The sequence below is a fragment of the Gymnoscopelus microlampas genome (assembly GCF_963454915.1).
Source record: "Gymnoscopelus microlampas genome assembly, chromosome: 24".
NCBI classification, from domain to species: Eukaryota; Metazoa; Chordata; class Actinopteri; order Myctophiformes; family Myctophidae; genus Gymnoscopelus; species Gymnoscopelus microlampas.
In genome coordinates, this window is record NC_139961.1 from 35853802 (window position 1) to 35866547 (window position 12746).

A 12746-nucleotide genomic window follows, 5' to 3' on the forward strand; every position below is an offset into this window, starting at 1 on the left:
AACTAGTAATAACGACACATGGTGCCAAGTTATTCTTACGGAAGAGGCGAAAATAAAATCTGAAAGATCACCTGGATTCTGTGAGTGCCTCGTGGTTGCAGAAGTTTGATCCTGGCCTTTAGTGAGACGTTAGTTAAGCAATCCTGCGGTGAAAAAACTGAGGAAAAGGTGTTCTGTGCTCGTTTCACGAGAAGAGACGAAAGGAATGAGTGACTGTTCGCCCCCCCCCCCCCCCCCCCCCCCCCCCTGGTTATATAGGGCCGATGGTATCAAGATAATGCTTCTGTGTTCACGCGCTAGAGGGTACTCTCCCAAAGCGAGACCTGGAGCGAAGTATTAAAATATAACTGCAATTACTTCTGTAATTAGATTCTTTGGATAAGTCATATATCTTATGGACATGATCTAAGCCTTGGCGATTCAAAATGCTGTCCAGGAAGAGAGCTTGTCGAGTAAAATCGGGTGTTCAACGCTACTTGAAGAGATATTTCTTCAATGAATTCAAATGATCAGGTTCCCTGACTCACATTGTTTAAACATACGATAAACTATGGCTGTATGTGTATGTGTTATACCTCAGGTGTTACTTCATGAGGATGAGGGCAATGCAGGCTGTAGTCTTGATCTAGGATGAGAGGACAGTCAGATGTGGATGTCTTTTCTTCATACCCAGCAAGCTTTTTTTTCACCTACAATGACAACAACAGAAGTTGACGAGATATGTTATAATGCCTGGTATTGTCATGTCAATTGCATTGTACATGTAAGTCTTTCTCTTGTTGCAACAATACAAATCATTCATGTTTTAAGACTATGGCCCTCATTTATCAATGGAGTGTAAAAAACGGCTTATATTTTTCCATAAATTCGGCCGTACACCAACGTCCAAGTCACATTCATGAAGCGATCCTATACAGCCAATCCTAGCGTACATTTGGTTGGAGCCTTGATAAATGTCACGGTTGAAACCGAGCGTCATTTAAATAACACGCCCTTAAATATTCTCGAAACGCCCTGATTTTACGACATGAAGAACCAGAACGACCAGAATACGTTTGTACACATTTATGTAACCCATACCGAGCAGTGTGCGTTCGAGTTACACTAAAATAAAGCAGTCATGTAGGCTATTCCCCATGAGACTCGGGCGGACTGCAGGGATCCCGTGCAGCCACGTTAATACGAGATTGGAGCGTCGGGTTTATATCCTTAACCCTGCCAGGTTGTAGCCTACATAACTCCATACATAGGACAAGCTACTTTAAGTTTGTAGACCTCACTGTCCATGAAAAGATGGCCGAAAAAGCTCTCGCAAAAGCGCTCGTATATTTAGAAAATAGTAGATCTACAAGCTCACAACGCATCGCGATGCGACCCTTGTGAGCTTGTAGATCTGCTATTTTCAATGCAGCCAGATCTGCAATCTTATCTGAATCACACACACAAACACACACACACACACACACACACACACACACATTGCAGCTTTAAAATTCAAAATCATATCATGTTTTAGAAAAGATTCAAACTCTCTGAGATTCTAGCTTAACACATACAGATGTTTACCTCTTCGAGCAACACATTGACCGGCAGCAGGAATACTATCAGTCTCTCTTGTCCAACGAACAGTAGAATTTGACCCCGAATTAGGTTCGGGGTCAATTTCATGGTTCCTGGTTCCTGGTTGGGCGGCAGTTTAGTGCACAGACCATATTTGCCTTCGATTCTGAAACCTGTCTCGTTTCTCTCGCCTCTCTGAAGTAAAGCATAAAATGCCCATTTCAGGATCCGCCACAGCTTTCCAAAGCGAGACTCACATACAAGCACATAAGTCCCGTTCACTTTCGCTGGTTTTACACGATCGCCGTCATGTGTGATGTGGGCCACAGACAGGGCATCACCTGTGAAATGGTTTTGAAATAGTATATTCAATGTTATGGTCAACAAATCCTAATAAATGAATAAAATAACAAATGAATTAATAATAAACCTGAGCCCCTGTTTCACTAAAACTAAGATCAGTGGTTCACACAAAGCATTTACCAATAGAGAAATGTGATGTCTCCTCTGTACCAAAACTAGTGAAAGTAGCCGATCTACAAGCTCACAAAGCCTTGCTATCCAAAAAGTTGTGAGCTTGTAGATCGGCTATTTTCACAAGGAAATAGGGTATGCATTGAAAATAACTACTCTCAAAAGGGCTTTTCATGTTATCTTTAAAAATTGCGTATGCATTAATTAACCCTTCCATTGTGTTAGGGTCATTTCTTTTTACCCGTTTTCAAGTTTAAATAGGTAAAAGGTACCCTTTACATTTCTTTATTGGAACAGGGCTTCATGATATCCTTAGAAACAGCTATTTTAACGCAACAAAATGAATTACCACCATTTTAGTTATTCTGATGGTCTTAAAAAAAGTGACACTTGTGGTGTTAGCGGGTCAAATTTGACCCGGTAGAGAAGTGTGGCTCAATTCCCCCCAAATTGCCAATATTCAATGTTCACATGTTTGAGAGTGAGAGAGACTTTTAACTTCTATGGTATACGGGTGTCACTATTTTTAATAATATTTAAAAAAAATAAAGTTAAAAAACTAAAACAAGTATTAAAAAAAAAAAAAATGGAAATGTGTTCTAATTATTATTCTTAATTATTCTATTATAGCTAGATAAAATAATTTTCCATTGTCTTCATTATAGGAAATGTAACGAGTGATTTTTTTTACCTTTTTACAATTGAAAACGACATATATTGTCAGATGAAACCCTAACCCTAACCCAACATAATATTTAAAAAAGTGTTTACATGGATATGAATGCATTACAGGTCAGCTATGAGGTGGGAGAATTGAGTATTTTGGGCTGAGTTAAATCACGGGTCAAATTTGACCCGCTAACACCACAAGTGGATGCAGGTTTCTAACACAATGCGTTAACATGGTCATGTTTTGTGCAATGCCCCCCCCCCCCCCCACCCTCACTAACCTTAACCTCAGTAACACAACGCCTAAACCTAACCTCAAGAAACACTATTTGTAAAACTAAGAATTCCAAATCATGATCACCTCAACACATTGCCGGGGACAGGGATCGAACCAGCGACCTTTAGACTCACAAGCTGCCTCTCTTCTCATTGAGCTAGATATATGACCTTCCTAATGGTGTCTGTTGATATGTATATGTTTTTCCATCCGTTATGAACTAAGCCTCTGTTTCGCTAACTACTCTAGATCACTGGTTCACAAAACATTTACCAATAAAGACATTTTTTGTCTCCCTCTGAATAAAAACTAGTGAAAATAGTCGATCTACAAGCTCACAACGTGTTGCTATCTGAAAAGTTGTGAGATTGTAGATCGGCTATTTTCACAAGAAAGTATGTCATACATTAAAAATAACTACTCTCAAAAAAGCATTTCATGTTATTTTAAAAATAATTGCACATGTATTAATTAACAGGGTCATGTTTTGTACAATGCAATTTAAATGTAGCCTGCATTGAGTGAGGCTTGAACCGGGGACTTTCAGAATAAGAGGCTAACACTTTACTGATTGAGCTATTCGATCCACAGGCCTCACTCAGTGAGAAAGGAGAATCCAAAGATGCTTTTTTTTAAATGAAGCCAGGCCTCTACAATATCCATTAGCTCATGGATGCTTCATTTTTTCACGTACAAACTTCTCTTCAACTTGGATTTTAGATAATGGTCTGTAGATTGAGTGCAAATTGCTCAAAAATCACTGCAGAAACACAGGTTTAACAGTTTTTCAAACTGCTCAAAATGGCGGAAAATTTAAGGGCGGAGCTTACTGGTTAAAGTGATAGATGTGTTCCTCATGAGTCAAGGCACATGTCTCATGAGTCAAATCCACTCACATAATTCTGTTGGCATAGGTCCAAAGTACATGTGTGCAGATTGCTCAAAAATCCCAGGAGTTTGATTTTAACTGCTTTTCATATAATTGAAAATGGTGGGAGATCTAAAGGTCAGAGGTCAAAAGTCAGACCACAAAAGTTGTTAGGTATGTGTGTATCGAAGTTTCATGGCTGTAGTCGTACATGTTCAAAGTTGGCATTTTTCAATTGATTGCTATAGCGCCACCCTTTGGCCAATGGTTGTGAGTTTTGTGCCTTGGCCGTTTGGTGATGCAATAAGATGCAATAAGGTTCCGAGCCTAAAGGCCTCTGCCCCTTAACACATTGATTGCCAAGGTTTTAAACATAGTTTTCTATCCCTGTGCCGGCGTATAATTACCTCAATTTGATGATATTTGAAACACCGTGGAACCGACATTGTGTAAAAAAAGAAAACACGGAAAACGTTCCTGTGAGTAGGCAGAAGGATCTGTGTAACCATGGGAACGACAAGTTTCCAACCGCGATCCGCCATTTTGGAGCTTTGGTCCGCTGAAAACAGGTGGTTTTCAATGGAAAAATCAATGGAAAATCCTATTGTTGGGGCGGGTGGAAGTGACGTTTTTTGGAATGACGTCACATCCACATTTTTGAGCGGTGTAGCTGCTCCTATAAGTGGGGTTGGGACCCATGACCCATCCGTCGTGAAAATGTGTCTTTCGCTGTACTGTGATTGGCTGATAAGTATTCAGACCACTTTGTGATTGGCTAGCGAGAAAGGTTATAGCAAAAGATATAACCATCAAATAGCAATCAATCAGAAGAGGGGGCGGGGCTAAGTAATACCAATGAAAAACAAGGACTATAAACCGAGTCTAATGAGGCTACTCACAAGTGGCTACGACAAGCGGGTCAAAAGTTATGGAAAAAAATAGGAATTTACAATTATCAACCAATCAGAAAGGGGGGTGGAGACAAGTCTGTATGGCAATCAGCTCAAAAGTTACACAGAAACAAAAGGCCAAACTTGACCTTGTAGATCAGCTATTTTCACTTCCCGTTTGGCGGTGAAACATGGAAGTTAGACGCTTTGCCACGGCATGCCGTTTTACAAACTTTTAATCGTTAAGGTATTTTGTGTTTTACGTGGATCTGACCATACTCCTAGGACCAGTTTGTTTAAGTACGACCCGTGAAAATGGCATAAAATGTACTAAAACCCCACAATAAATTAAAAATGGCTGATTTGCTGGGTTTAGGGTTTAGGTCATGGTCACTTTTTTGTCAGTCGGGACATGATACAGGTGTGTAGCAATTATCATACATGTATGTAAGTAAAACTGTATTGTGGGGCTTCAACTTTAACATTTTGTAGGGTGGGCTATTGAGCAATTAGGCCACACCCCTTTTCAAGACCGATAACTTACATTTTCGCCACTGATGATGTGTGTGCAAAGTTGCACAACTTTTTGAGTACTGTTATGAAGGATCCCTGTCTGTTTAGCTAGGTGGGTCACTGTGACCTTATGTGTATTATTGTGTCACTTAATTGATGATTGTGTTCAAAGGGACTGGCAGCTAATCACGCTACAGGGCCAGGTGTGTTTAATCAGTTTGGGCTTTAGGCTGGCAGATCAGTATGTTTGGAGCCTTGGAGAAGTGAAGAGCTACTTTTATGCCTGACATATTAAACTTGATTTTGATCGTGTTTTGGACTATCACAAAGAGACTGTATTGTTTATTTTGCAACATAGGACTGTGTTGAACAGTACTTTCTGTAACCAAGGTTATAATAAATACCCTTGAAGATGAGAAGAAGTATCTCTGCATGCTTACCCATGCACCACAGTGATCACCACTTCCCAACCAGCTACATTAATTATCCTACATTACAAATGGTCCTTCGAGCCGGATCGAGTGACTGCTGGCCATGGACAACTATCCAACGGGGCCTGTGCATGCAGCATTGAAAGGAGAAGTGGAAGATGGAGACCCCCCTCCTCCAGTAACAGAGGAGGACATAAGGCCTCATTTACCCACTGCAGTGATGGACCCCAAACCTCCTTTATCCACTACCACAGACAGCCCACAGACTTAGTGGCAGAGCTGACCGCATGCCTCAAGAATATGGGGAGGACCCCAGAGCTGTTGCCTAGACCCCCAACACCTAAATACTGCGAGCCATACGAGTTTGATGAGTTGGAGAGGTCACACCATGCCTCAGAGTCACCAGTCATCCCACATAGATCGGCCTATTCAGTTCCTCCACATCGAGGCCTTCCTGATGACCAGAGACATGACGACTTCTACCCCAGCCGTCAGACAGAGTATGTGTATCGGGGCCCTCAACCCACCATCCCAGACTTCAGTAGGGGGGACCCCCGGGAGTTTGCCAGGCTAAAGACCTCCCTAGAGAACCTCCTCCCAAAGGATGCTACGGAGAGGTTCAAATATCAGATCCTGGTCGATCATCTAAAATTCGAAGAAGCACTTCTCATCGCAGACTCGTACACAAACTCTGCAACGCCCTACACAAACACCATGGCCTCTCTTACGGAACATTATGGGCAACCCCACCAGCTGGCGTTAAGGCGCATTGCAGACCTAATGGAGGCGCCTAGCATCCGTAACCATGACACAGCTGCTTTTAAAGGATTTGCCCTCAGAGTGAGAGCCTTGGTGGGCATGCTCAACCAGCTCGGACAGAAAGGCCGTATTGAGCTACAGTGTGGGTCCCACGTCACTAGATTGATGTCCAAGCTCCCACAAAGTATTTGGTCTGAGTTCATGAGGTACATTTATCCCCACCATGTCGGTGTCCCTACATTACATTACAGTCATTTAGCAGACGCTTTAATCCAAAGCGACTTACAATAAGTGCATTCAACATAGGTAGGGAACGAAACTACTAATCACCAGAAGTCTTAAGTGCATTTTCTGCTAAAACAAGCAACCAAGAGTATACCTAGCGCTAAGGTAAAAGTGCAATATATCAGCTACCTACTTTCTTAAACAGATGAGACAAATAGCAAAATCAAATGAGCAAGAGCTAAAACAAATAAGTGTATTGACTAAAGAAGATCAAATAAAACAATACAATAATAAAACAATAGTTTGTACAACTAGTTAATAACAAGTAGGCAAGGCGAAGTCTACGCTGCTACACTTAGCAGACTGGCTGGAGTTCGAGCTGAAGATTCAGGGGTATGGATATGAGTCTCAACACAGAGAGGGTAAAGAGAACACAGAGGCTAAAAGGGACAGGTGGAAGGACTCAAGGTCTGGTAGGCCCACCACCTTCCTCTATGGTGCCGAACAGACGGCAAGCAGCCCTGCTGTCCCAGACCCCCAATCCACCAGTGCCAATCCACAAGGCAAAATCTTCTTGCCGTGCCCATACTGTGGGGACGCCCCGCACTATCTGAACCAGCGTGCCGATTTCACCCAGCAGACATCTGGATGTTCTCCATGACCTCAACATTAGGCCAGTCACAGTGGACACCCCCTGCCTAGATAGGCAGCTCGGCTGCAGTTAGGTACTACTGAAGGTGGTTAAGGTCATGCTGCACAATGGAGAACAGACTATTGAGACGTATGCGATTCTAGATGATGGGTCAGAGCGCACCATGCTCCTACCAGCGGCTGCTAAGGTGGTAAAACTTGGAGAGCCAGAGGCCCTTGCATTGAGGACCGTGCGCCAAGATCTCAGAGTTCTGCATGGCTTATCTTTCTCCTTTTCCATTTCTCCTGCCAGTCAACCACAGAATACATTCAAGATCCAGAGAGCCTTCACTGCTGATCAGCTGGGGTTGGCGGAGCGCTCACAACCCATAGAGACACTCCAGCTTAAATACAAGCACCTGAGAGGCCTCCCCCTACAAACGCTGGACCGAGCCCGTCCCATGGTCCTCATTGGTTCAGACTAACCCCATCTAATCATTCCGACAGCTCCGATCCGTCTGGGACCTCCAGGAGGACCAGCTGCTGTGAAGACCAGGTTGGGCTGGATTATCCAGGGGCCTACCAGTGTTGGCCCAGATCTGCAAAAGGCCACATTCTGCGGTTCAATCACCACTGCCCCTCTTCCTCCCGAGACTGATGCCAGCCAGTTCACAAGTTTCAGGGACATGGCGGAGGCTGTTGTGCAGGCACGCGACGGGGCGGCAGGTGATCAGTCTACCCCATCTGCTCAAGATTATCGAGAGGTTGAGAGAGACCTGCCGATTCAATCCCAGATCGACTGCTTCACCAGTGACCTTCCAGACCTGGTAACCCTGAGTATGCTCTTGATGGGGCGGCCCGACCCATCGCTGCCTCAGGTACTATACCCAGAGTCCGAGCTGTTGAGTCCGAGCTGTTGAGCCGCCGCCGCTGGAGACGCGCAGAGGTCCTTGCCGACCAACTCTGGAGACCTCCCAGCCCTGCAGACCCGCACCAAGGGGCAGAGGGGAGGGTTCGGACAGCGGAGATTCAAGTTAAGAACAAGACCTACACCAGGCCGGTCGCCCGTCTCGTCCCACTCCCTGCCGTTCCTGGGACGGCACCCGAGACCTCCAGTCTTTCTCGGGGTCAGCAAATTTGACTGTGTCAATTTGGGGGCGGCTGTGATGAAGGATCCCTGTCTGTTTAGCTAGGTGGGTCACTGTGACCTTATGTGTATTGTGTCACTTAATTGATGATTGTGTTCAAAGGGACTGGCAGCTAATCACAGTACAGGGCCAGGCGTGTTTAATCAGTTTGGGATTTAGGCTGGCAGATCAGTATGTTTGGAGCCTTGGAGGAGTGAAGAGCTACTTTTATGCCTAACATATGATTACTTGATTTTGCTATCACCGAAGAGACTTTATTGTTTATTTTGCAACATAGGACTGTGTTGAACAGTACTTTCTGTAACCAAGGTTAAAATAAACACCCTTGAAGATGAGAAGAAGTATCTCTGCATGCTTACCCATGCACCACAGTGGTCACCACTTCCCAACCAGCTACATTAATTATCCTACATTACAAGTACGTTTAGGCCCTCAAAACGTGATTCATTTGTGCCTACAAATAAACACTTGCATTTCAATCGGGCTTCACACTGGTGCAGAGTTCGGACACTAAATAATGTCTCTTATACTGTAATTTTCAACAAGACACTTTAAAATGATTGGACAATAAGAAGAGCAGCGCCTCACCAGGTGTGACCTCACAGTGTGGCAGGTTTAGCTGGTAGATAGACAGAGTTGATTGAAGAGAACTCTTGATTTTGATTTCAAACAGAGGACCAGCAGGAGTGCATTCTGGGGTATCTGTCTTGTGCCACTTAACAGTGTTGTAGATGACTTCTCCTTCCCCTGTCATTCCAAACTGCAACCCAGTCATCCTGCAGTGGAACAGCCGCGCCTTGCCCGGCTTTTTTGTGTAACTGTCACACAAAAATAACAATAATACATTTGTTTTATTGATATAACCTATAGTCTTCATTAGGTTTGATCTTGTTGTTGTTGCAAGTACTGGGAGCTGATGGTAGGTGTTGTTGTAAGTGCCGGGAGCTGATGGTAGGTGTTGTTGTAAGTACTGGGAGCTGATGGTAGATGTTGTTGTAAGTACTGGGAGCTGATGGTAGGTGTTGCTGTAAGTACTGGGAGCTGATGGTAGGTGTTGCTGTAAGTACTGGGAGCTGATGGTAGGTGTTGTAAGTACTGGGAGCTGATGGTAGGTGTTGTTGTAAGTAATGGGAGCTGATGGTAGGTGGCACTCCACCTCAGCAATCCATCTCCCAGGGGTCTAGCACATTGTAACGGGGATAGACTCCCACGTTCACGGCTGATTCCGACAATAATGGAAATAAGCCCTTGGGCTATAGTGTTTTTGAGTGGTGCTAGCCACTCCAAGGACTGACTTCCGTGTCCGTGTGTCTGTCCGTATGTTATGTCTGTCTGTATGTTATGTCTGTCCGTATGTTTGAGCACGGCCTGTCTGTATGTTTGAGCACGGCCTCTCTGTATGTTTGAGCACAGCCTCAACAGCTTCGGCTGATTGCAACACAAAGATGCAACCAGTTACACTAATTATACATACACACACACACACACACACACACACACACACACACACACACACACACACACACACACACACACACACACACACACACACACACACACACACACACACACACACACACACACACACACACTTTTGAGTAAAAATACTTAAAATGAGTAAAAATACTTAAATATTAGTAAAGATACTTTAAAGTTCCTAAACTGAGTAAAATACTTAAAATGAGTAAAAATACTTAAAATGAGTAAAAATACTTAAAAGATGTTAAAATGAGTAATAACACGTAAAAATCAGTAAAACATTTAAAGTACTTAAAATGAGTAAAAATACTTTGAAGTCATCAAAGTCTGTAAAAAGTAACTAATGAAATTAACTCATGAAAGGCACCACTCTCTTCACACTCGGTGTGATTTTTATCCTTTGTGATGCTATGACTATCAATTTATCAATCAAGCCTTTATGTATGTATGTATGTATGTATGTATGTATGTATTTTTATAGGAGTGTATATGTGACCATACCTCTCTATTACACAGATAGACTACTGGAAATGTCTTGGACCCAGAACAATTGTTTTCTATTAACTTGTATTATTAAACTAATAATAATAATATATTCTGACAGCTGGTCAACGGTGGTTTCATTATGGAGTCAGAACAGTCTCATAATGAGTAAATGCATGAGTCCATTTTTTATTCACACATTTGATTTTTGAATGAACAAGTTCTGGTTTGCATTTGTTTTTTTGGTTCAGCACTACAAATGCGATGCTTTGCGTTCGTGTTTCAAGTCCACAGCTTTAAATCCACAGTCTGTGTATTAAAGTCACGTTTGTGTTTTGTGTTTGAAATCCACAGTTCACAGTTTGTATTTTGTGTTTCAAATCCACAGCTTTAAATCCACAGTTTGTGTATTAAAGTCACATTTATATTTTGTGTTTGAAATCCACAGTTTAAAATTCACAGTTTGTATTTTAAAGTCACATTCCAGATGCTCTGCTTCACAAATATAATTATCTATTTATCTCCAAAACACTCAATTTACAAATGCACATTGAATTAACTACAACACAAATCGGTTGGTGTGCATTTACACACTGCTTCTCTGTGGTGGATCTCCTCTGTGCATTCACAAATCTTTTTGAGACTGACCTGACGGTGGGCGTAGACGAACGTCGTCATTGGCTGATAAATCATCAGCCAATCAGACGGGTTCGCTTTCAGCCAATCATAAGTGCTCTTACGTTTTCTCCGACAATCATGCACGTGACGTCACCGTACGCGGAAGTCCTGCGGGAACGCCCACTGAGTGGCAAAACACTATTTTCTACGCAGTATACAGACAGTAGCGACGCAGCTTTTAAACACTATAAAACCGCCAAAAAGATTTAAAAATGGGAAAGAGCTGTTGTGCTATTTTACAGACTGCCGAAAGGCAAAGATAAAAGAGGGAAATGGATCCGCGCACTTCAAAGAAATAAATGGAATCCAGATCCGGACACAGAAACCTGGATTTGCGGGTGCCATTTCGTGTCAGGTATGTTTATTTTTTGTTGTAAAACCTTACGTTAAATGTAAAAGGGCCTTTTCACATAATGTCCCGTTTTAAACGAACCGAATCTTCACGTGGACCAAGAAGTGGACTAAGGTGGCAATACACTACGAGATAATCTTAATATGAACGATTTTTAAATCGGGTATCATCACACACTACAAGATAATCTTTCAAGATTCTCTTATCAGATTATCTTAACATGCACACACTACACGATTAAAAAAATCGGGGACGTCTCACACTACAAGATTCTATCCAGATTCTCGGGCTTGCCCGAACAGCAATAATACATAGAAAATTATATTAAAAAAATAATAATTATGAATTATTAATAATTATAATTATATAAGATATTATATCAGTAGCCTATATTATTTTGATATTAAATAAAGTTACACATTACAATCCGTACATTTTCATATGTCATTTCAGTGTTTTTCTCCGACAGCCAGCTGCGCTCCTGAGCAGAGCAGCGCAGCGCACGCACGCGCGCACGCACGCGCGCACGCACGCACGCACACACGCACACACACACACAGTGCACCGCGTCAGAGCAGATCTACAAGCTCACAACGCGTCTCATTCACGGTAGGCTACTTGTGGTCTTATATATCGCATTAGCTGTAGAATACAACTCTCGTAGACGTATTTATGATTATGACGTTTTCAATCTACGAGAGTTGTAGGGTTCACCCCCCGTAGACACTCCAAACATGTACAAATTGAAAATAAAGGTGCTTATTCCCACGCCCCAAATGTTAACTCTCGCTACGGGGTAGTAGTTTAATGTAATAATCCATATCTTTCAATAAAGAAGTGTTTTAATGCCGTCTGTGGCCGAATGCCATTTTTTGACCCTCGTTTACTTCCTGTTTACATTGAGTGTAATTCCGGGTTTCACCAGATGGGCGAGTCACTACCGCCCATTGGGAACTTCCGACAGAATCGGCCACAGACGGCATTAAAACACCTCTTTATTGAAAGATATGGATTATTACATTAAACTACTACCCCGTAGTGATAGTTCACATTTGCGGTGTGGGGGTAAGCACCTTTATTTTCAATTTTTACATGTTTGGAGTGTCTACGGGGCATAGTGCAGAAAGTCCTTATGTCCATGGGGGGGTGAACCCTACAACTCTCGTAGATTGAAAACGTCTAGAGTTGTATTCTACAGCTAATAACCACTCGAAACCATTGTGCGACGAAAAATAATGCTTTTTTTTCATGGATTTAAGAACTACGAAGGGTGCACCAACATGAATGTTTTTTTTCTAAAGCATTAGATG

The 12746-nt window shown here is 42.6% G+C and overlaps 1 protein-coding gene across 5 annotated transcripts in view; it reads right to left on the reverse strand.

The window, feature by feature from the left end:
• Positions 1 to 12746, reverse strand: part of LOC311040849 (uncharacterized protein) — a 79402-nt gene that overhangs the window by 27027 nt on the left and 39629 nt on the right. For all 5 annotated transcript variants that reach the window (XM_084051218.1, XM_084051215.1, XM_084051216.1 and 2 more), the window contains 3 exons: positions 9033 to 9262; positions 1567 to 1901; positions 576 to 689 (listed from right to left, as the gene is read on the reverse strand). In XM_084051218.1, coding sequence (XP_083907344.1) covers positions 576 to 689; positions 1567 to 1901; positions 9033 to 9262 — 679 coding nt within the window. The remainder of the gene's footprint in view (positions 1 to 575; positions 690 to 1566; positions 1902 to 9032; positions 9263 to 12746) is intronic.